At 39.7% G+C, this 24,072-nt stretch overlaps 1 protein-coding gene and 1 pseudogene across 6 annotated transcripts in view; both read right to left on the bottom strand.

The window, feature by feature from the left end:
- Positions 1–593: 593 nt before the first annotated feature.
- Positions 594–24,072, bottom strand: part of POT1 (protection of telomeres 1) — a 104,799-nt gene continuing 81,320 nt past the window's right edge. For all 6 annotated transcript variants that reach the window (XM_004707784.3, XM_045288842.1, XM_045288844.1 and 3 more), the window contains 8 exons: positions 23,521–23,577; positions 18,859–19,015; positions 16,118–16,323; positions 13,028–13,163; positions 8,390–8,478; positions 6,449–6,540; positions 4,506–4,611; positions 594–990 (listed from right to left, as the gene is read on the bottom strand). In XM_004707784.3, coding sequence (XP_004707841.2) covers positions 878–990; positions 4,506–4,611; positions 6,449–6,540; positions 8,390–8,478; positions 13,028–13,163; positions 16,118–16,323; positions 18,859–19,015; positions 23,521–23,577 — 956 coding nt within the window. In that variant the 3' untranslated portion in view covers positions 594–877. The remainder of the gene's footprint in view (positions 991–4,505; positions 4,612–6,448; positions 6,541–8,389; positions 8,479–13,027; positions 13,164–16,117; positions 16,324–18,858; positions 19,016–23,520; positions 23,578–24,072) is intronic.
- On the bottom strand, positions 10,530–12,218 carry LOC105979060 (annotated as a pseudogene).

Raw genomic sequence — 24,072 nt, 5'->3', positions numbered from 1 at the left:
CAATTATATCGAAATGTTTACAAAAAGGTGAACCGTCGTGATGAGAGACGTGAAAAACACTGGTAAACAGTAAATTATTATACTGAGTTATCAATTTGATTGTCTTTTAAGCTTATGATATGGGTTTATTTTATATAAGGCATTTAAAGTAAAAAGGTAGCACAATTTGCATCACGAACCTGCTACACCTGAGCACTTTGGGTGATAGGGACTACATGCTAACAGTGCAGAGAGACGGAGGCAATCCTCAAATGGCCCATCGGGGCACCCAAACAAACAGTCCACCGCGGCCACTTGAAGCAAATCACTCTCTTCAGTTCACTGTAGCTCACTTAGGGAACACTTACGTAAAGGGGACTTGTTTAAACAGATTTCTCTGCACAAAAGCAAACCAAAGTGAAGCAAAACCACACAACTAGTGGCTATTTACTTTGCACTCAGGTAAAAGCTGAGAGATTTAAAGTAAGGGCATTTTCTACTTCCCTGGCTCTGGTAAAATCTACAACACGGCAGATATGAACATCCAGGCAGGAAATGAAGCCCACAGTGGGGTGAGGGGACTGCAAAGGAGCAGTGACTGAAGGACAGAATACTCATTTTGAAAAACAATTTTTAATGAGCAAGATTTTAGTGAACGAGTATTTGCATGCCAAAAGGAGTACAGAGTGTAAACACACAGTCCTCACAGAGACCTCCCTCAGGCTGGGGTGTGCTGAGCATAGTAACAGGCGGGGGGCTAAGATAACACCATGGTCAAATTGGAAAGGTAGATGGTATTTCAAAAGCCAATTATAGAAGTCTTGTGTTTTATAACAAATAGACTATAGTCATGTTTCGTAAAATACTATCTTACAGTATGCAAAGTCTGGTGACAATATTAGATCACATCTTCGGCAACCATTGTATCAAAAATCTGATAGCAAACTTTCTCCTCTGTTGCATTTGTGACATTATATGACTTGATGAGACATTCCAGCCATGGATACGCATCTACAAAGCACAAAGAAGAGGTTATTCAACCCACTGAGATGAAACACGTGCCTCTGATATCTGTAGCCAAGCTCACAACTTAGCTAGAAAAATGAACATGTATTCAATCGAGGCTGCATAGTAAAGCACACTTAGGAAATGTAGCATCAATCCACTTCTGAATGTACATCGATTCATGTGATGGTTTTGCAGCAATCGTGATCAATTTGATTTTTTTCCCCCTCAACAACAGCTAAGAGCTTAAATCTAGAGTTTTCAAACTGTTCGGCAGCAAAGGTCTTAGGTTTTCTGACGCTTAACTTAGTCCTTTGTTAAAAATCAAACGTCACTGACTCTTTATTGACTATCCCTGGTCTTTCTCTGATTAACTGAACAGAAACGGAACATGAATTTCAAATGACTTCAAGCCCTTATAATATTTATTTGGATGAAATTCTGTCAGGTACAAGGTTCTGAGCTCAGGGAACAATGGAAACAGATCTCATTTCTAAGCTTTGGTTATGACCCTAGTAAATCTACTTTAACTTCTAGAAACCTTAAAACAAATCTAAATGTTCAGCAACAAGAAATTCGTTTTAAAAAAAATCACCCCATTGGGGAAGGGAGTGGTGAGCAAACAACCTCATAGACAGGGAACAACTAGGGAATTAAAATCAACAACAAGGATGCAGAGATTCTGGGAGGGTAGAGCAACATCTGTCTAGCTGAGAGGAATTACTAAGAGGCTGACGTAGGTTGAGCGTGATGGTGGGCAGAAGGTTAAAGGAAATAGAGGGACGATCTAGGAAGCAAAGATATGGATAGAGGTATAAGCATAGGTGTTGTACATATGTTAATACATTAATTCATTAAAATAGAGGTTATTGGCCCATGTACATAAATTTATATGGCAACACACCGAGGTTGTGAACGAATTTCGGGCCTTTGCTCATGCCCTCCCTCGATGCAAGAACACTTTGTTCTAATAATCTGGCATTCTGTGATGCTCACCCTCCCAGCACAATCACTGAAGACAAAATGGGTGCATAAGCAAATGTGGTGAGGAAAGCCGATGGTGCCCAGCTTTCAAAAGCTATAACATCTGGGGTCTTAAAAGCTTGAAGTTAAACAAGCAACAAACCCACATGGAAGAAGCACACCACCCTGTGCAATCGTGAGGTTTCACCAGGACTGGGTAACAGGCACCAGAAGACTCAGAACATACAAACAAAAAGCCATATTGTTGAGAACGAGGGGGGCTGAAGCAGAGAACCAAAGTCCATCTGTAGATAATGGGACATCCCCTCACAGAGGGGATCACAGGGAAGGGATAAGTCAACCTGGGCGCAGTAAAGTACTGATGAAACTCACAATATTTCTCTGGTTCTCTGAGGCTCCCTCACCTCCCACTATCACTTCGGACAGTGCTCTTCTCACTTCGGGAGCATGTACACAGATACAGGTCACACAGAATCCAGGAATAGGAATGGGAGTAGCGATACCAGGAAGGGGTGAGACAGGGAGGAAGGAGGAACCAATCTTGACCATCGACACATAACCTCACCCCCCAACCCAAGTGGGATGAACAGAAACCGCGGGGGATGAGAGACAGCAGTCGGTGTAAGATATGAAAATAATAATAACTTATAATTTTTCTAGGGGCCATGAAGGTGGGGAGAAGGGGGAAGGAAGAGGGGCTGACATCAGGGCTCAATAGAAAGTAAATGTTTAGAAAATAATGATGGCAGCACATGTACAAATATGCTTGACACACTGATGTATGGATTGTTACAAGAACTATAAGAGCACTCAATAAAATGTTAAAAAAAATTTACCTCACTAGTATTTTACTCACTAGTATTTTTTTCTCTCAGCAAAACAGCCAACAAAAATTAAAACTGACAACAAATAAAGGTGCACACTTTAAGCTTTGCTATAAACTAAAGCTCCCACTTTTTCATTATTATAAAATGCTAAACTTGACCAAGAGACAGAATAAAGTTTAATAGACTATACATAACCTGTAAAAGTTATACAGAATATCCATAACCTGTAAAAGTTAAACCAACACTGACTAAATCTGAACTGCTGAAATCCTTTAAAGATGAAAAGTTGTTAAAAGATTCAACTCATTTTATTATAATTGAGATCTGCAAGTTTCAACTTAAATAGAAATAAATACTAGCCACAGAGGAAATTTATAAAAGTACATATAACTAGTATAATTTCACCTGCAGACATACCTACTTCTTTCTCACTTATCAACTATCTCCTTTTCCGACATCTTGCATTTATGATAATAGTAATAAAATCTACTCTCCCACTCTTTGGCACATTAACAAGGAGCCAAGGGAAGAAGGGAAGGGAGGAGGAAGAGGGCGAGGCTCATGAGCAGGAGTGCAGCTGCCCGGGCCATCAGCATCTGTTTCCCGGGTACAGTTAGGTGGAGGAGCTAAGCCAGGCAGCTGGCACAGGAGGGAAGGGTGACCAGGCCACAGGAGCTGAGTCGGGGGCTTGGACGACTCTTTCAAAGAGGTAGCTCTGGGTGGTTGGGCCTCACCTGCCTGAAGGCCTGGAGCTGCCTGCTGCAGAGGCATCTCAGGGCTAGCCAGGGGGAAGGTGGAGAAAAGAGGTGCTAGGGTCCATGGGGAGGCCTGGAGCCTGCCCAAGCAATGGTGGGCCTCTGGAGGTGGCAGGCTCTCTGGTGGTGGGAAGCCTTGGTAGGGAATGGGGACCCAAATGTGCCCTGAGTATCTGAAATGAGTGTTGAGTGCCAGGGGTGGGAACACCTACACTAAAGACAGAGCAATGGCCTCCACTTTTGCACAAGGTCAATGTTGTATAACGACCTGGTTTTTGGAACTGACCAAGACAAAAATCAAGGAGTAGGCATATATGGTTGACAAGTCAATTGCTTACATTATACAGAAAACTAAAGCAGACTAAAATAATTAGTAAATAAAAACATGTAAAATTTGAAAATCGTTAATATGAAAGGAAATTCATCATTGAATTAAATTGGCTAAACGGAGTTTATAGAAAATGTTGCTTGCCAGTTTCTATAGACAATACGGTTGCTATGTGTCAGCATTGAAGTTATTGGGGTAACTTCAATGAAAACATCCGTATGCATAAACAAAGTGTTCAAAGAACTTGTGATGAAAACTACTTGCTGTTATACTTCTCAATATTTAAATATATATATATATACAATTATCACTAGTAATTCATCTTCCACTTTCAAAATATTCATATTTTGAAAAATCTAAAGATTGGATATGAGAAGGCTTCAAAATATTTGTGGAAAAAATTCCATTATCTTTTAATTCCATTTTTCTATGTATCGTATATGCTCGAGTATAAGCTAACCTGAATATCAGCCTAGGAACCTAATTTTACCACAGAAATTGCATTAAAAATGTGCTGAAAAACTCGGCTTATATGCGAGTATATACGGTACTTTCTGACAATGCTCTCCCATATGCTAGTGCTATTTAAGGAAAAAACAAGAGTATAATTAAAATACTATAACATACCAATTTTTACTCCTGGAGGACATAACATATCCATGATCAGATCCATATTCCTTTGAAGGTCATCATTGATTAGGATTTCTGATGCTGGAATCTGGAAGAATTTGTCCTACAACAATAAAATTAAGCACATTACAGAGAGAGAGAAAATGGAAATAATATTGCTTTAATGTTATAATTTAAATAGCATTTCAATATTCTCTAATTACTATACTCTAATTATTTTACTCTATCAAGATTATAAAATTTATAAACTTAGAATGCTCAGAGGACTATGAATTACGATTTACTAGTTTTAACTACAAGCAGTGTTGAGGTAAATTAAAGTTAAATTTCTTTGACTTGATAAAAATAGCAATAAAAACCAGTGAGCTTGCCTAGTCTCTGCTTATAAAAAAAAATTGCGTAATGAGTTTAAAGAACATAATATACAATATGCATTTATTTAATATTTTACATCCTCTATTAGATTTTGAGCTTTAGGACATAAGCAATGCTGCTTGCTTTGCTCATTGCTGTACCCCATGATGTACAGTAGCACGTGCGACAAAGGAACATAGCAGTTTGTTCATTGAATATTTATTTAATAATTGGGTAACTAATTGGGGAGGCAGGAGTAACACTCTCATCTTAACCATATTGAGAAGATGGATTCAGGAACACTCCTAACACTGCCCAAAGAGGTCTGGTCTTTGTCCTTGTGTTCTAAGCCTTTTCAAGAGACCTTGGCTACACCTGAGAGCCTAACACAGTGATTCAACCTGACCCCCCAAAGCACTGGAGGCTGAGAACTGGCCTCTGGGCAATTCAACTCTGACTAATGCAAACTCTGGACACCAAGGTTTGGTGAGCATCTCTTGTAGGCCACACTCCCTGGGTATTAAAAGATGCTCTTGCCTGTGCTAATGTGTCAGAGGGGAGACTTGTAGACTAACCATTCACACCACACTATAGGTATGAGCTTCTCTATTAAAGCAAATATTTCCCTCTAATATGAACTATAATTGAAAAGAAAAAAAAGCCAATGAAATGCTATACATACACAATGTCTATATGGTAAGGCCATGCCTCTCCCTTCTGGTCCCTGGAACAGAACTTCTTCCTGGCATGGAAGTTGACTCTCCTTAAATATCTACTCTTCAAGTTTTAAATATTTAATTTTATATTTAAAATGTCAAACCAGAAGAGAGAGATGTAATCTTATTTAATTACTCTTTTTAAGTTCCCTTAGGAGCCCTGGTGACACAGTGGGCTGCTAACCACAATGTCAGTGGCTCAAAACCACAAGCTGCTTCTTGGGAGAAAGATGAGGCTTTCTAATCCCAGAAATAGTTACACTCTTGATAACTCGACAGGGGCAGTTCTATTCTGTCCTATAGGGTTGCTATGAGTCAGAATTGACATCATGGCAGTGAGGCTGGTTTTGTTTTGTTTAAGTTGAAATCCTTTCAGGAATAATATAAACCTAGCCCAAACTCACTGCTATCAAGGTCATTCTGACTCAGAGAGATCCTAAAAGACAGAATTAGAAATGTTCCTTTGAGTTTCTGAAACTGTAAATCTTTACAGGATTAAACAGCCTCATCTTTCCCCACAGATCATCTAGCTAGTGGATCGGAACCATTGAACTTGCGAGACATGCGATCAGAGCCTAACACTGAACTCAATATGCTACGAGGACTTTTTGTTATACTCTAAATATGAATAACTAAAACCCATAGCAACAATGATGATTCTGGCTCAGAGTGATCCTATAAAAGGATTTTCTGGGGCTATAAATCTTTGAAAGATCTGAGAGCTTGAATTTCCTCTCATGGAGGGGCTGGGGGGTTTGAACAGCCAACCTAGTGGTTAACAGTCCCAACGGTTACCAACCAGTACCAAGGTATGAATGTTTAAAAGATAGTATCTAGTTGTCAACTAATTATCTTCACTTTGGTACTTACAGAATCCATAAGATAAGCATCCAGAACTCCTGTTCCATCATCAAGTGTAAAGGTCATAACATACACATGTTGGAGAGGTACGATACCTAGTACTAGGGATGGAGAGAAAGATCAAACCATGTGTGGTAGTTATATAATCTGGGGTCAATTTGAGGATTAAGAGTGAAGGGGTGGAGTCTAGTCTGTCAATCGGGTCATAGCCAATCAGGCCTCTGTGTGGGCATGGCATTCCCCTGAGGATTCTGGGAATTCCTGTATTTCCTCCTTGGAGGCGGAAAAACACTCTCAGATCACTTTCTGAGAGACATTCTACTGACAAGACACATGGCGCTACTCTGATAGACCCCGTGATCTGGGAACGGAGGAGCCATGTGGAGACCCCTGCCAGTACTGAGATGCTTACACCGCCACTGGATCCACAAGACTTTGCTCCCACTGGCCTGTAATCTTCCTGCATTCAGCATCATTGCACGTGTTTCGTAAGTCTGAAGAGGTCTTTATAGATCGGAAGTAGACATAACAATCGGACTTAAGGACTTGATCTGGGCTGGGCTGGGATGTTTTCCCAATATTCAACTGCTCTTGTATATAAAGCTTTTTCTTATACACGAGTGTCCTATGAATTTGTTTCACTAGTCTATCCAGACTAACACACCATGTGAGTCTGTATTTCTTTTATTCAATGTACAACAAAAATAAACTAAACAAACTCACTGCCATCGATTCTGACTCATAATGACCCCAAAGGGCAGGGTACAACTGCTTTTGTGGGTTTCCGAGATGGAAAGTCTTTATGGGAGTAGAAAGCCTCATCTTTCTCCCAAACAGTAAAAACAGCACATGTTAATCTGACTGCTAAAACAAATCATGAGAAAGAAAAACTTACATGTAAACATATATGCATACATACATATATATTAAAGATTTTGCAGATTCACTTTTGAACACCACACTATGCCTTTACAGTGGCAAGCTTCATAATATAAACAATTGTTTTAAATTAAATTTTAGTATTTCTTCACAATGAAATGATGTCATGATAAAAGCCCTAAAATCTGGTTTTATAATATGCAAATTCATTCCTTGCCAGTTTTGTAGGGGTGGCTGTTTGCAGAATTAAAGACTCAGTGAAGGTTTGAGAGCTATCTTCAAACACTTAGTCGGTCTATGTACACAAGGGGGAACAGACTATCTCTGAGTAATTTTAGTAGACAAAACTTGGCCCAAGCTAAAGTTACAGGTAGGGAGATTCAGCTTCATATTAAGAATTTTCCAACCACTGAGGGGACATGCTGCTGTGCACCTGCCATAGGATCCTATCCTGGAAAGGCAAACGGGGTGCAATGGTTACGTGCTCTGCTGCTAGCAGCAAGGACAGGCTCAGAACTCCCGGTGACCTGCTCCCATAAAAATCACAGCCAGCCTAACGAGCCCTTGGTCTTGTCTCCTGTCACCGAGGGTCGCTGCGCCTCAGAGCTGACTCGGCAGGAAACAGTAGCAGCTGTCACTGGAGGTGCTTCAAACAGAAGTTAGGAGAGCACAGCCAAGAAGGTGCCATACCAAGGTTTCCACTGCTCGAAGTGAAGACCTGAATTAGGTACAAAGCCGTAATTGCTTTCTCTAAGCTCCTTTTCAATCTCAAGATATTATGAACTAGAGAGAATCTGTAGGTATGATTAAAAATACTGGCATATGATTGAAAGTAGTTTGCTTGCATTTTAAACATTTGCTCTACCGCTCTATGACAATTACTGCGGATGATATTAGTTCAGGAAGTTTAGCTCTAGCTCATCCTCTGCTTGGGCTTACTAGGCTCAGGAATATGAAAGGACTCCAAAGAGTTTGTGCAAAACTGGAATTATAAGGTAAGGGAGTTTTTCCATGAACTTTTTTGAAGCCCCGTTTTCAGTTAAAATTGCAGGATATAAAACTTCTGCTTACCTTCTGCTACAGAAGAAGGAGCCCATGATGTTTTATCAGCCAAGCAATTTAAACTTTGTATTGGTCTCAAACTGGAACACTGTTTACATCTACAATAAATAAAAGAAAGAAAAAAACCAAGAGAATTTATTAAAGTTAATCTATTTTATAAAATGTTATTGAGCTATATATAATTCACACATCATACAATTCAATTATATTAAGATCATCACCACAATCAACTTTAGAACAAAGGCCATTTTCTCCTTTCTTGTATTCACAGTTGTTGACTCCCGTTACGACCCCTACTTCCCCTTCTATGCCCCATAAACTATTGATCCATTTGCTGTCTCTATGGATTTACCCATCCTGGATTCTTTATACAGAAAAACATACAAAGCAATGACAAAAAAACTTAAAAAGGGACCAACAGCAATGGAAAAATAAAACAGAAAAGAAATCTCAATCAAAAAGAAAGCAGGTGTAAGTGGAGAGAAAATGTTTTGAGAATGATGAGGACAATGAATGTACAAATGCGCTTTACACAATTGATGTGTGTATGGATTGTGATAAGAGTTGTATGAGCCCCTAATCAAATGATTTTTAAAAAAGAAAGCAGGATTGTGCTTGTTCAGAGTAGGGTGCATCTCAGAGGGTGTGTCATTGGAGGTCACCCTCGTGAAGTGGGGTGATGTATTTTTCCCTTTGTGGTATGTGAAATTCAGGACTGACGAACGTATAGGGGCAGCAGGTAGAATAAGGGGTGGTGGGATAAAAGGGAGATGACGCCAAGGAGTCCATGTAGAAAGAGAGTGTCTGGAAACTGACTGTCATAGCAACTGGACAATTGTACTTGACGTGTTTGAAGTATGGAACTATAGGATATACGTATTAAATACCAATGAATAAAAAACAAAATAAGGGCTCCTGAGGAGTACAGCCAGTGGTTTCAATCCACCAGTCACAGCGGGTGGGGGTCGGGGAGCTGAGGCTGTCTGCTCCTTTATATGGTCAGTGAACACACTGGAATGCTAACCAGAAGGTCAGCAGTTCAAAAATATCAGCAACTCCACAAGAGAAAGATGAGATTTGGAGTTCTACTCTGTCCTATGGGGTTTCCATGAGTCAAAATTGGCAGTGAGTTTAATTTATATGGCCACTATGAATTGGAATTGAACTAATGGCAGTGAGCTTTTCATTCCTCCATTGATAAAACTTTCATTCCACTTATATGAACTTAATACACGTTCTTAATAATTATGCTTTGATTGTTCATGACAATTTCATGAGACATTATATAAAGCGAGCTATCTTCTCAAGTTATTTCCTTGTTAACTATTTTTATAACACATGCATGTTAGGCAAGTATCGTTTTTTGTTTTTTTTTCTTTTAATCACAAAAGCAAAAAAACACCCTAAAAAACAGTTATTAAAAACATGGGTTGTTTTACTACTACACTGGATACACATGATGTAATGGATATCAAGCAATTCTTTTACTGCATCTTTACTTGTACATTTGTTCTTAGGTTGCCTAAAATATTTAAGTACAAATAAAATGAGTGTAGCAAAAATAATGAAATCAAACAGCAGGTTATGTTTCAAATAATGGCGTGTGCACCATTTTCTGCCCTTCTCCAGAGGAAACTGGGACACAACTTTGTCTAAAAGAACATTTCTGCAGCTACAGGAAAAGGTGTGCGGATTGAGAGTGTGTCTACCACAGCCTTGTTAAGTGCTCCACACCTTAACATACCACAGTGACTACACCTGTGACTGGAACCAATCATCCCTTTTACTCCCCATCAGGCCAAACACATCTACAGGCACTTTTCTTTGCTTAGACACGGAAGCAGTTTTAACTCTGGCCCTAGTGAAGCCTCAATGTACCAAAGTACTAGGCCAAACCCTTATAACTTGTATAAAAATTTCACATCCCAATATTGGCCATATCAAGATGAAAGCAAGTAACTAACTAAATGTTAACTGGCTCTACTCCCCTAATATTAAACATAAAACTGCATGGGAAATACAGAAATTAAAAGAGAAGTAACGCAACCCTGTCATAAATTGTAAACAAAAGACTATTTGTGGGACAGTATGGATGACAAATGGTCTACCGTGTAAGTTTTAGAATAGGGAAGACCAAAGCTGAAGGTGGTTAATTTCCCCCTCCTTCTGCTTCCGCTCAATCTCTTTGGGTATCCAATGTCCACAACATCGAGCTGTCTTTCTGTAACTTCATTATGAGTGTGTATGGCGCGTCACTTAATGTAGAAAGTTTATCAAAAGCATGCTTTCTCAGGGGAGCTCAGAATCTCATAGAACACAGAGAAGCTAAGGGCCAGACCCACGCTGATGGATGTGTTGGTTGCATTTCCTCTTTGCTGATTTCTTGGTATGCTTGTTGTGACTGAGCCACAATCCTTTTCTTGTCATCACCAGCAGCACCCTCAGCCAAGTAAGGGTAGTGTAGTTACATCATCTGTTGTCAGCTTGAGACTCTTATGAGTGAGTGGTGGAGGTTAGCCTGTCAGTCACCTCATTTGGAGGTGCTAAGGCGATAAATAGCTCACTCCCTGCGAGACAATCCTACTGCTCAAGACACATGGAGCTATGCTAGAGCCCTGGAGCTAGAGGAGCCACATGGAGACCCCTGCCAGCATTGAGATGTTTCCATTGCCACTGGATCCACAAGACTTTGCACCCCATTGTCTGGGATCTCCCTGTATCCGGCGTCATTCCATGTGTTGCGTGAGTCTGAAGAGGAATGCATAGATTGGTATCAGACACAAGGACTAATATTGGACTTATGGACTTGATCTGGACTGGGCTGGGATGTTTTCTCAATATACAATTGCTCTTTTATGTAAAACTCTTTCTTCTACACATCAGTGTCTCTGAATTTGGTTCTCTTGTCAACCCAGACTAACACAGGTAGTAACCTCTTTTCATTTTCAAGTAGAAGACTTTTCTCTCTGTCTGTGAAGCATTGGGAATCAAGAACTTTACCAAAAAGAGACAGTACACCACTGCTGATAGCCTTAGCATCAGACTCAGTTTTCTCTCTCTATTCTCGAGCCATCTGCTGTTTTTCCTGAGCACTTTCAGTCTTTTGAGATGACGACGCTCCAAGCTGACCTATGGGCTCCTATGTTTTTATAAGCAACTGAGAAAAGATTGCTTTCCTCATTGGATACTTCAACTCCTTGCTCAGTTACAGACTTCTTGCAGGCTGCCATGTCATCATAGTGTTTAGCCTTCAGCACCAGTTCATTTTTATCCAAGACTGGATGTTCTGTGTCTGAAGTGGGTGGTGGCAGACAGACGGGCCTCAGCAGTCTCTGGGCAACAGCAGCGGCACAGCTGAGACATGGTCTTGAATTCCCATAAGGGACCAGTCCCTGGAGAAGGGCATTACACTGGGAAAGTAGAGGAATAGCAAAAAGAGGAACATTCTCACAGAAAGAGACTGACAGTGGCTGGAACAAGGATAAGAATGCTCAAATACAAGAATACTTGTGAGGATGGCACAACACCAGGGGTTGAGTGAGCGGATGATCGTTGTGCTGTACATAGAGGGTTCCTATGACTGGGAACGGATACAATGGCAAGTTGATATACAAAGGGATCCTGTCTGACCTCCTCTTACTCCACAAGGGGGCAGGAGACTCATGCCCATTACCAGTCGCAGGCTGATTCCTAGGAGGGAGAGGTGAGACATGCCTCTAGCACCCAAACTTTCTACAATTTCTGACACGACACTGCTCTCCTTCCCATGGCACTCTCTACTCTGCTGGGTTCGATAATCCATTGCAAAGCCCACACAGAACTCACTGACAACACTCATAATTATGGGCTTCATTAGAGAAGCTAACAGGTTACAACTTGAGGATCAGAAATAGTAAGGATACAGTTTTTAGTCTGCAGTGACTGTGCCCTCTTGTGCCTGCAGGCAGGCCTCTCTCTGGTCCTAGTTCTTTAAGCCGGGAGGTCCCCTGGTCTCTACTCCGCTTGGGCAATGCTACAAAACTCCCTTAGTGCTGCCAATAAATGTTCAAAGGGCACTCCACTCTACCATAAGCCTCATTTCGGCAGAACTCATTTCTAGTTCAGTAGGTCAGCAAACTTAGCCCTGCCAATTAAGTGCCTGAAGGTACCTGACTCTGCAAGAGAGTCTCTTTTCTGAAAACACTCCGTTCTGCTTGCTCCTTGGGCTGGAAAGCCCATTATAGTGCCTTGTCCTTGTCCTCTGCCTCTTGATTCTGTTGCTATCATTCCTCTGGTGTCTGTCTCCTAGATGGAGGAGGTAAAGGCACTCCGACTTGCGGTCCAAAAGATAAGCTCCACTTATGCCAAGTCGTTCTTGATGGTAGTGAGAGTCCCCCATTCCTGTTTCTAAGATGGCTCATTTTGAACCCAGTGAGATGGTAAAACTGACCAATCCCTCGGTAGATTGCCATCTACTTCATCTGCATGACGCTACCTGTCATTTGGTGGGAGTTACAAAGCTAAGGACAGTAGAGCCATATCAAGTCTTCACTGCCTCACAGTGGCATTCAGTCACTAGATACTAAGCACATACTAACTAGTAGAATAACAAAATAAAAACTGTCCACAGTTTTTAATTCTAAAAATTCCTAGTGTTTTACAACCTACCCAAAATGTCGTGTTTGTCTTTGTATAAGAAATGGTGCTGAGAGGTCAAGGAGTTCCAGGTCGTCCTGGCCCGACCTCACAGGAATGACACTATGAAACTTGCTGGAGAGTTTGCAGATCTCACTGAGCATGCCTCCTGTTAAAAGACACCAAACAAACCCTTCAAGCAGCACAAATGTAAGCAACACGGCGTAGCTCTTAAGTCATTCATGAGTAACAGTAAAAGCCCAAAGGTTGCCAGGAAAAGGCCGTGAACATCATGCATACAGAGATTTCAAAAAAGAATACTTTGTAAATTTAGGATTGTGCACATCGATTAAATGTATTGACTAGAACACTGCAAAAAAAAACTATCCAGACGTCAGGAAAATACAAAAGCTTGTGAAATTCTAACAATGTTCTTGAGTTGATGAAGATTTCCCTTTTATGCCTGGAACATTTTACTTCAAATAACAAAAACGTAGAAAGTGGAGAGCGAAAGAATGATAAGATTCTCACAATTTTAATTTGAAAGAAAACTACATAAAGCAGATTAGGAAGCTGTGTGGAAGGACTTAAATAAAGATGTAATCTGAATGACAATAGCACAAAGGAACTGAGGTCTATCAGAGCAAAGATATTATACACTATTGAAATTAAATTGGTATTAACTTGAATGAGATTATTCATAAGAAATTAGTTATCATTCACAGGACAATGACTAAGAAAATAACTTTAAACAAGACCAGATGAAACATGAGGGAAATTAAAATGCTATCCTAGAAAATATCCACTTAACACCTAAAAGGTAACAAAGAAGGAATAATGGAACAGAAAGATATGTAGAAAGGAAATAGCAGAGTGGGAGATGCAAATTCTACTTTATCATTAATTACGATAAATGGACTAAGCATTCTCATCAGCGAGCCTCTAGTTCAGCTCATGATATTCAGAAATATGATAAAATTTAAAAAGCTTACATTAGAATGTAACTTTTAAACTTCCAAAACTCACTCATTGCCAATGAATCTATGTTGACTCATAGCGACCCCTGTGGGTTTCTAACACTGCAACTGTTCACAGGAGTCTAAAGCCCAGCCTTTCTCCTGTGGAGCTGCTAGTGGTTTCAGAGTGCTGACCATGCGGATCATGGCCAAGTAACCACTACATCAACAGGGTTTCTAAATATACTTCTATCGACTTCCATTAACTGTTCATGTAAGTTAAAGTGCTATAAATCTGGATTTTATTATAGATGTACTATGCTATGTATTGAAGATACCTAGGCTAGAATAAACATAACCCTATCCTTAGGAAGCTCACAGTCTAATAAGGGCACAAACTGTAAAAAGACAACTAGAACTCATGTCTAAGGAGAGAGCGCTCTGTTGGAAGTATTTACAGTGTGTAAGGAAAGCACAGAGTAACATTCACTGAAATCTGCCTTATGGATTCGAAAAGTGATTAGACATGTATATGTTCATTAGTTATTCAGTATGAATTGACCTGAGTGGATGAATAAAGGTAACTAATGAGTTTACTTTAGATGAAATAGTGGAGGAAACGTTCAGGAGACAAGAGCAATGGCGTGACAAAAGGGCTCAGAGAAACCGACAGGGAATAGGGCTCGAGGGAGGATGGTAATAGAAGAACAATAGGCAGGATTGAAGTTTATGGAAGGAGTAGCAATTAAAGACAAGGATTTTCTTTATTTAAGCTTCCTTTAGACCTTCAGGGCCAGCTTGACTTCAATACAAGAGTTCTCTAAAAGGCAGGACAGCAGGGCAGAGCCCTAAGGCAAACCTGGCATCCTCTTAGTTGTCCCCAGGACAGCTCTTCTAGGAGAACATAACAGGCCAAAGTTTTCATTTTAGGAAACACAAATAATCCTACTCCATTTGGGGTCTCTGATTTTTCCTATTTACATCTATCTCCTGGTAAAAGTAAAAATTTTGCCAATGGATTAAGATACAAAATTTCACCCACAAAGTGGCCATGTTTCAAATCATGCTAATATCTACTGTTGAGGGAAGAGAAAAGGTAAGCGCATATGATGCTAAAGCAGATGTACACAGGGATAAGCTTTATCAGAAAGCTATGGGACAAATGTTAGCTAATGCTAACATTTCCTTTCAGTGAAGAGGAGTAAAGTCATCCTGAATCACTTGGAGGTACGTCAGACGACCACTTATTACCTCCACTGGACACAGTATTTAATCTCTCGCTACCTCAATTTGCTTACCTATGAAAAACAGCGCATGGGGCTGTGGGAGGATTAAGTGAATTAAAACTAATTAGAGTAGCTTCTGGCACAGTGGAACCGCATTAAAAAAGAGCTATGCTCTTCAAAACAATACCAATGCTTACATGCGTGTGCCTTCATGATGATACATGCTTTCTAAAATGAAAAAGTGATTACTTTTAGAAATAGAAGTATGTCGGCAATAAGAAAGATCATATTTATTGCAATAAGCACATCCTGGTAGGTTTACAAACTGAAGCCAAATATTTCTCTAATACAAATGGAAGCTTTTTCTCTTTTTTCATGAATGACTATGAGGGAAGAAAAAAAATGCAAATAATGAAATTCACAATTTGGTATAAAACTCAAACAAAATGTATATAGACTATACACTGGATAAATCTTAGACCAAATTGGGAAGCAAATGCAAAAATAAGCACATTCTCTTAAAACTTTTCCTCTACTTGTTTCAACATCCCTGCTTTGATTTAGATACCAGCGGAGGCATTCATTCTATTTTTAATGGAACAACAGTGACATCCAGAGGCCAAGTTAAGAGCAACTTTACACAAGCAAAACGGCCTCTTATTATTACTCAATTTAACATTACTGTGGTTCCGACAAGATTACATGCATGCCGGATACATGCACATGCTAGATCTGTTACACACACACACACACACACACACACACACACAGGAGCTTAAACAAGTTTGTGGAAAAGTGAAATGAAAAGATAATGGAATCTAAAACTATTTTGATTTGGAATACATCAGGCTGCCTATAAAGTATATTTTGCAACTATTGAAAGCTTATGCAAAAGCAGTATTATAGTCAAATACAATAATATTCTAATAAAAAAGCCTTACCTTCTATCAAAATTAGGCACTCATTTGAAGGTGGGAGGATACCATCATTTTTCACAAAATGAATGACCACTTTTCGTTCTCCCTGCTGCTCAGTGGTCCACATGCAGGAATCATATAACGATGTATTTTGTAGTTTGGTCTCTGGGGTTTTAGTTGTGCTCTCTTGCAAAATTATGTCCAAGTCAGCATCATGTGAAACTTCTTGCCTAAGAGTATCAACAATAATAGAAAACACCCATGGTAACTAAAGAATTCAGATCTAACAAATCATCTAGCAACTTTCGACAGCCAGCCATTTTTTGGGTTAGTTATGAAAATGTTCGATTTGTAGGTTAAATGATTCCTTCCCAATAGAAAAAAAAAATTGATATTTTGTGACTAAGTATATTTGTATCATTATTACATTTCTGTGACTTCCAGTTAAATGTATGCACAGCACTGCGGCAGTCATTCTCAAATCCACAGGGCACCTAGTTTACAAATCAGTATTCCTTACAACTCCCTTTAATATGAAGTAATACTTTTATTTAAAAGTCCTGTGGATAAAGTATGACACAGCAAGTCTGATCTCCAGATACAGTATCATCTAGATCAACAGAGGCCTACATCTCTGTCCTGTCTCTGTCACCATTGTGCAACCTCCCAATACGCCTTCACCTCTCAGAAACGAATTCTTTATTTGCTTCAATGAAATGATCACAGATAATTCAACAAGCAAAAATTGGATAATAACTCAAGAATGGTATATTTTAATTCTAACTAACATTTCAAATGGAAGAACAAAACAGGCCTTTCATATTTTATTAAATGAAATTTGATGATCAAAATGTAACAATGTAATATTTATATTTTGGAGAACAATCTATTAGTATATACAGATACATATACAGGTATGCACACATAAAGTATATACACAAAAATATATTAATTTGTACATTTAGTTCCATACTGAAGCATGTTTAGAATATGAGGGGGAACCAAAAAAAAAAAACAGGATTTTTTTTCAAAGCTATGTATTTAAATTTTTTTACAAAACAACCTTATCACTTTCAAAGTATTCTTTCTCCATTACACTAAATGCATTTCTCAAATGTGTGATTCCATTCTTGAAAACATTTTTCAAACACATCTGTTTGGATGGCTGAGAGCACCTTCCTCGGGGTGTTTTCTTCCCCTCTTCTACATCGTCAAATCACTGTCCGTTCACATTGCTCTTCATTCACAGAAACAAAAAGAAGCTGCACGGAGCAAGGTCGGGGGGCTAAAGTGCATGGGACAAAAGACGCGGGTTGTTTTATGCCGAAAGCTGACACACCAAGATGGCTACGTGAGCAGATGAATTTTCATAATGGCAAAACCAGTGCCCCGTCTGCCACAATCAGGCCTTTTTTTGTCACACACTGTTATGCAATCTTGTCAGGTCTCTGAAAAGAAAGCTTGAAGAACAGTCTGACCTGGTGAAATGAACTCCAGTGCACTACGAGTCGACATTTTTGTCCATTTGGTAAGTTGACAGACGTCCAGACGATGTTTGTCATCAATTGACATTTCATCTTTTTTGAAACGAGAAAACCACTCATACACTTGAGGGTTTCCCACAGCGCAGTCCTTGTAAACTGTGTTCAACATCACAACAGTTTTTGCAGCACTTTTGCCCCAAGCAGGAAACAAAATTTTACAGCTGCACACTGCTCTCTTAAACTGCCCATCACAAAAAATGAGGCTTGATCAAAATTGATTTTATGAAAAAATTCACTGTGACCAGAGAGAACCTTCCTAGGTGATGCCACTCGGTGCACTAACTCTGAGCAAGTTGCTGGATGCTCGCCTAGTGGGGAAAAATGTGTACTATGAAGCGCCACTCCACCCAGGCAATTCTGGTTTTTGGGGGGATATCCCCTCATATATGTGGTCATTGGAAATGTACATCAATTAGTTTTCTAAAACATAAGTGCCTATGTTTGGAGGGAATTCTGTACACTTTTACCTATACTTTATATAGCAATTGATGTTTGGAATGAATACCTTGAAGGTGTTGAGAAATTCTCCGTTTCCAGAGAAGTGAAATGAAGGTTAACTATGGCAGTTGAGCAATAGAGAAAGAATGCCAACAAAGCTTTCTGGTATCACCTGGTTAGAAACTCCCCAGGACAGAACTCCTTCTATCTGGGGAATTATGTAACTAAAGGTTTACAGTTGAGAAGATTTTTTTTGGTTTGTGTAACAGAAGAGAGTTTTCTCAAATACTTCCACATTTCCCCTTTTTCATTTGTATGCATCATCCACTAGGATGAATTTCAGATGTGAATGTAATACTCTTTTTCACTTACCATTTCTAAGATAAATCAAAATGATTTACTCTCTCAGAATGCATATTTCCCATTAAGACATTTTATCATTCTTATGAGCCATAATACACAAAACCCACAATGGCTTCATTGCCAGAATTGACCTTAAGTTCTCTATATGGGCTGGCATGTGCATGAGGAGCGCAGGTGATGCAACAGGTGAGCACTCCGCAGCTAACCAAGGCTTGTGGTTTGAACCCAGCAGTGGGTCCCACAGAAGAAAACCCCTAGAGATTAGCTCACATACGATTATAGCCCAGGAAGCTCAAGGGCAGTTCTACTCGATCAAATAGGGTTGCTATGTGTCTGAATCAACCCAGCACCCCACAGCAACACACACACACACACACAATGTGAAATAAGTACTGTTGTTCTATTACAGGAAACACTTACAGTGTGTGGCATTTAGGACAAAAGAGTTTCACTGACTGGAAGAGTCTCTGTGGCTTGTATGACCTCAGTTTCGCTCGGATGCGATACTGCTGAGGAGCCTTTTGTTTCAAAACTGCACACAGTGGGGTTTTCTCCAGGTATTGATGATCTGTAAGTACTGTGAAGAGTTTTTATATAGTCAGAGGAATTTGCAAACATATGAACCAAAGATATTCAATAGAATTCGTTTAAAGTACATTAACTAGAAGGCCAGGGTTGTGTCTTTACAATATTCACCAGCATAATGTCAGGCAAGTAGTTGGTGCTTACCAAGTAGGAGCTAAATAAATGTTCAAATTCATTGTCACAGTAGTGGCAAATGGGACAGAGGAAGAGAGAGGAGATTAGTCACAATGGAAAGTAAATCAGACAAAAGTATTAGGGACAGCTGCCTGGTAAATAAGTGTAATGGGTAGCTTCTTTTGTAAAGTAGCTTCTTTTCAGCCACTTTTGGAAAGGCCTGGGGAAATTCTGGTCAGTTTTTACTGGGCCAAGTACAAAATGTTTTAATGACACGAACTTACAGCAGGAACCCTTACTCAACATGCTAGATATTACAGTTTATCATCTTCCTGTTTTAGAAAATGAAGCTCTGGCCCCAACCTTATGAATCTGAAATGATTAGGATGATTCCTTTCTATAGCTAGCCTTCACCCAGCTAAAACCCTTGTTCAATACATTTTCTCTTAAAGGAGTGAATAGCTAAGAGTTCACAGCAATTTTTTTTCTTTCTCTTTTTAAAATAAAAGACCGTAGCTAGGCAGACTGGGTCAGCTTATTGTAAAACAAGTGGAAGTAGCAAATGCTGAAAACTCATGCTAAGACATTTTATCCTTTATTGTAAAATATTTTCAACCTTAAAGAAAAATTTCCAGGAATATTACAATGGCCTCCTGTATACCCTTCGCCAAGATTGGCCAGTTGTTATGATTTTGATACATCTGACCTGTCTTCATCTCCATTTCTGTCTTTATGTACATACGATGACTGAATCCTCTGAGAATTTCCAGACAACATGCCTCTTTTCCCTGAAAACTCCAGTGTGCATTTCACAAAAGCAAGAAAGCTCACCGTCACAACTAAATGCAATTTTAAACATTAGAACTTTAACACTGATAGAATACAACCACTTATTCAACAGATATTGTTCTGATTGCTCTAATTATCCCCAAAATGTTTTTATTTACCACTTTATTTTCAGCTCCAAGATCCAATCCCAAGTGACACAGTACATTTAAAAGAGTCCACAGAGATATTAAAGCCCATGTGTCTCTTTGGACTCCTTTACCGTGGAACGGTCCTCTATTCTTACTGCTCAGAATGTTGACGCAAGTGCGGAGTCAAGGCCATTCGTTTGTGTTGTGAACCTTAACTTGAGTGTGTCTGCTCTTGCTCAAAATCAGGTCCTGTGACGTCTTTCCAACAGGAGTGCTACGTAAATGACAGTGTCCAGCACAGTGCGTGCCTTCAAGAAGCATAGGTCACTTGTGATGGTCACTCTGATGAGCTGGTGATGCAGGAATTCACCAGGTAGGTGGATGGAACAATGTCCATATCCTGTATTTCCTCAAGAGTTCTTCCACTAAGACAGGAGGAAAATCAAGGGAAATAGAGGAAAGAGCTGGGAGGGCAAAGGGCATTTATAGAGGTCTAGATAAAGACATGTACATATGCAAATATATTTCTACGAGGATGGGGAAATAGATCTATGTGCCTATATTTATAGGTTTAGTAGTAAGGTAGCAGAAGGACATTGGACCTCCACTCAAGTACTCTCAATGCAAGAATACTTTCTTCTATTAAATTGGCATTCTATGATGCTCACCTTCCCGAAACAACTGCTGAAGACAAAGCAGGTGAATAAGCAAATGTGGTGGGTGAAGAAAGCTGATGGTGCCCGGCTATCAAAAGATATAGCATCTGGGGTCTTAAAAGCTTGAAGGTAAACAAGCGGCCATCTAGCTCAGAAGCAACAAAGCCCACATGGAACAACATATCAGCCTGTGTGATCACGAGGTGTCAAAGGGATCAGTGAAGACAAATGGGTGAATAAGCAAATGTGGTGAAGAAAGCTGATGGTGCCCGGCTATCAAAAAGTATAGCATCTGGGGTCTTAAAAGTTTGAAGGTACTCAAGCGGCCATCAAGCTCAGAAGCAACAAAGCCCACACAGAAGAAGCACACCAGCCTATGTGATCACAAGGTGTCAAAGGTATCAGGTATAAGGCATCATCAGAACAAAAAAATCTTACCATAGTGAATGAGGGGGGGAGTGCGGAGTGGAGACCCAAAGCCCATTTGTAGGCCACTGAAGATGCCCTTGCAGGGGGGTCTCAGGGAGGAGATGAGTCAGACAGTGTGCGATGTAGCAAAGATGAAAAATACAACTTTCCTCTAGTTCCTAAATGCTTCCTCCCCGCCCCCACTATCATAATATGAATTCTACCTTGCAAGTCTGGCTAGACCAGAGGATGTACACTGGTACAGATAGGAACTGGAAATACAGGGAATCCAAGGCGGATGATCCCTTCAGGACCAGTGGTGTGAGTGGCGATACTGGGAGGGTAGAGGGAGAGTGGGTATGAAAGAGGGAACCAATTACAAGGAACTATATGTGACCTCCTCCCTGGGGGACAGACAACCGAAAAGGGGGTGAAGGGAGACGTCGGACAGGGCAAGATATGACAAAATAATAATTTATAAATTATCAAGGGCTCATGAGGGAAGGGGAGCGGGGAGGGAGGGGAAAATTAGGACCTAATGCCGGGGGCTTAAGTGGAGAGGAAATGTTTTGAGAATGATGAGGGCAATGAATGTCCATATGCGCTTTACACAATTGATGTATGTATGGATTGTGATAAGAGTTGTATGAGCCCCTAATAAAATGATTTTTTTTTAAAAAAGAGTTCTCCCACTAAGTCAGGACCCACTGATGATTCTTAATCAAATCAGACAGTACTACTATGTTTGCAAAATAATGACTACTCATAATTTCATTATTCCTTTTCAACAATCAGCTGTTATTCTATTAGAAAGAAGAGCATTCAGCTTCATTTATCTATTATTTGTAAATTATTAATTTGCTTATTAAGGGTGGATTCCTACTTGATTCAATGAGTTTTGATCCATTATTATTTATTTTGATGCTCAAATTGTCCCAGATTTGGCAAAGTGGGATTCCTTCCAAACTGGTATCATCTAACATATTCCATCATTAATTAGGTACTTTCTTACTTTTCATATTCACCCAGTAAATTCCTGGTCCAAACTCTGGACTCTGATTCTTCTCCACAGATTTCAGGCTTGATGCAGGGACTGTGCTATTTAGAAATGAAGATCTGTGTCCCAGGTGTGTTTGCTATACTAGGAAGCCATTGTTTCCACAATCCTTACTGGCTATTGCTAGAATACACACACACACACACTTACATCAAAATAGACACAAATTCGCCTTGTATATGTGTAGATATTTATGTGTGTAGATATATTCACAAACACAAACTTATTTGTGTTTATCTTATCTGTATCGATCTTTAAAACAAGTACATACTGGAACTTCCAATTCCAATGACACAAATAAGCTTCTTTTACTAATGGAATCAATACTGACTTATACCCATTGGAAAAAAAAAAGTCTCACAACTACTGTCGAGTTGATTCCGACCCACAGCAACCCTACAGGACAGAGTAGAACTGCCCCACTGGGTTTCCAAGGCTGTTCTCTTTACAAGAGCATAGAGCCCTATAGAAGCTTTCTTTTGTTCTGACTCACAGTGACCCTGTAGAGGATTTCTAAGGCTGTGAACCTTTACAGATAACTAAGTACATCTTTCTTCCAAGAGCAGCTGGTAGGCTTGAACCGCGGACCTTGTGGCTTAGTAACCTGGTGCTCAACCCACTCTGCCAACAGGGTCGCTAAGCTTCCTTCTTGATTCCCTTTATTATCTATCTATATTTCCTTTCATATTTAAAGAACAATGTAATATTGACTAATGTTTAACAAATCATCTAAAAACATTTTATCATAGCTAAAATAACAGTGTAAGCAAGTCAATCCGGATTCATAGCAAGTCTATAAAACAGGGCAGAAGTGCCCCTGAATTTCTGAGACTGAAACTGTTCATGGGAGTGGAAATCCCGGTCTTTCTCCCAAAGAGTGGCAGGTGCTTTTGAACTGACAACCTTGTGTATTGCAGCCCAAAAGAGGGAAGGCATCTGAGAAAGATCCTTTCATTGCCAACATTAAATTACAGCCTTGGAACCCAGAGTAAGAAATTCCTTACCCTGCTATTATGCTTGATGTATAGGGTAAGTTGAATAAAATTAATGTAATAGAAAATATTTTACACCCACAACCTAAATATAAGCCCATTGCACTACTAAAAACTATAGTACCTTTTACAATCTTTGAGTTACTTAAAACATATATTTAGTGTAAAGACTAAATTTTAGTTTTATCATATTTGAGGAGTTCCAATTTATGCCAATATATGACAAGGAAGAGGAATAAGCAAAACCAGGACATATTTTGGTCTCCTGGACAGCTGCTCTCATGATTAGACAGGGATGGACTTGTTGATGACGGTATGAACATGCTCATATTTCACGCTCTAGGCGGTCTTACTTGTAGCAGATAGCTGCTGACATCTTTCTACCTCATAGAGTGATACGGAACCAGAGCCTGCAGGAAGGAAAAGGAAAAAAGCATTACACATATATTTTCTAACTTTATTAAAAAGTCAGTGTGACAGTGAAAACTATAAAACACTGCTGAGATAAGTTAAAAAATCAATAAATGGTGAAATATGCTATGTTCATAAACTGAACCCTGTCCACTGTTAAGGAATCAATTCTCCCCCAACTTGACCAGCAGATTCAATTCTATCCCAATGAAAATTTCAGAAGCTCTGTGTAAGAAAGTGACACGTACACTCCATCCTTAAAGAGAAAAGGAGAAAACTTAGCATACAAATGTAATCATGGAGAAGAAGAATAGTCAGAAGGTAGGGTACACTGGATCACTGCTCATCGGCTCTTCTGTCCAGGGCATTGACAACTCCCATCAAATGACTGGGGGAAAAGATGCAAATAAGGTGTGTGGGACTCTGTATTAGTCTAGGTACTTTAGAGAAACAAATTCACAGTAACTCATGTATAAGAGAGCTGTATGTAAAGA

The sequence above is a fragment of the Echinops telfairi genome, unplaced genomic scaffold (genome assembly GCF_000313985.2).
Source record: "Echinops telfairi isolate 266 unplaced genomic scaffold, ASM31398v2 ScPeMD7_23;HRSCAF=83, whole genome shotgun sequence".
Classification (NCBI taxonomy): domain Eukaryota; kingdom Metazoa; phylum Chordata; class Mammalia; order Afrosoricida; family Tenrecidae; genus Echinops; species Echinops telfairi.
This window is presented reverse-complemented; position numbering and strand designations above follow the sequence as displayed.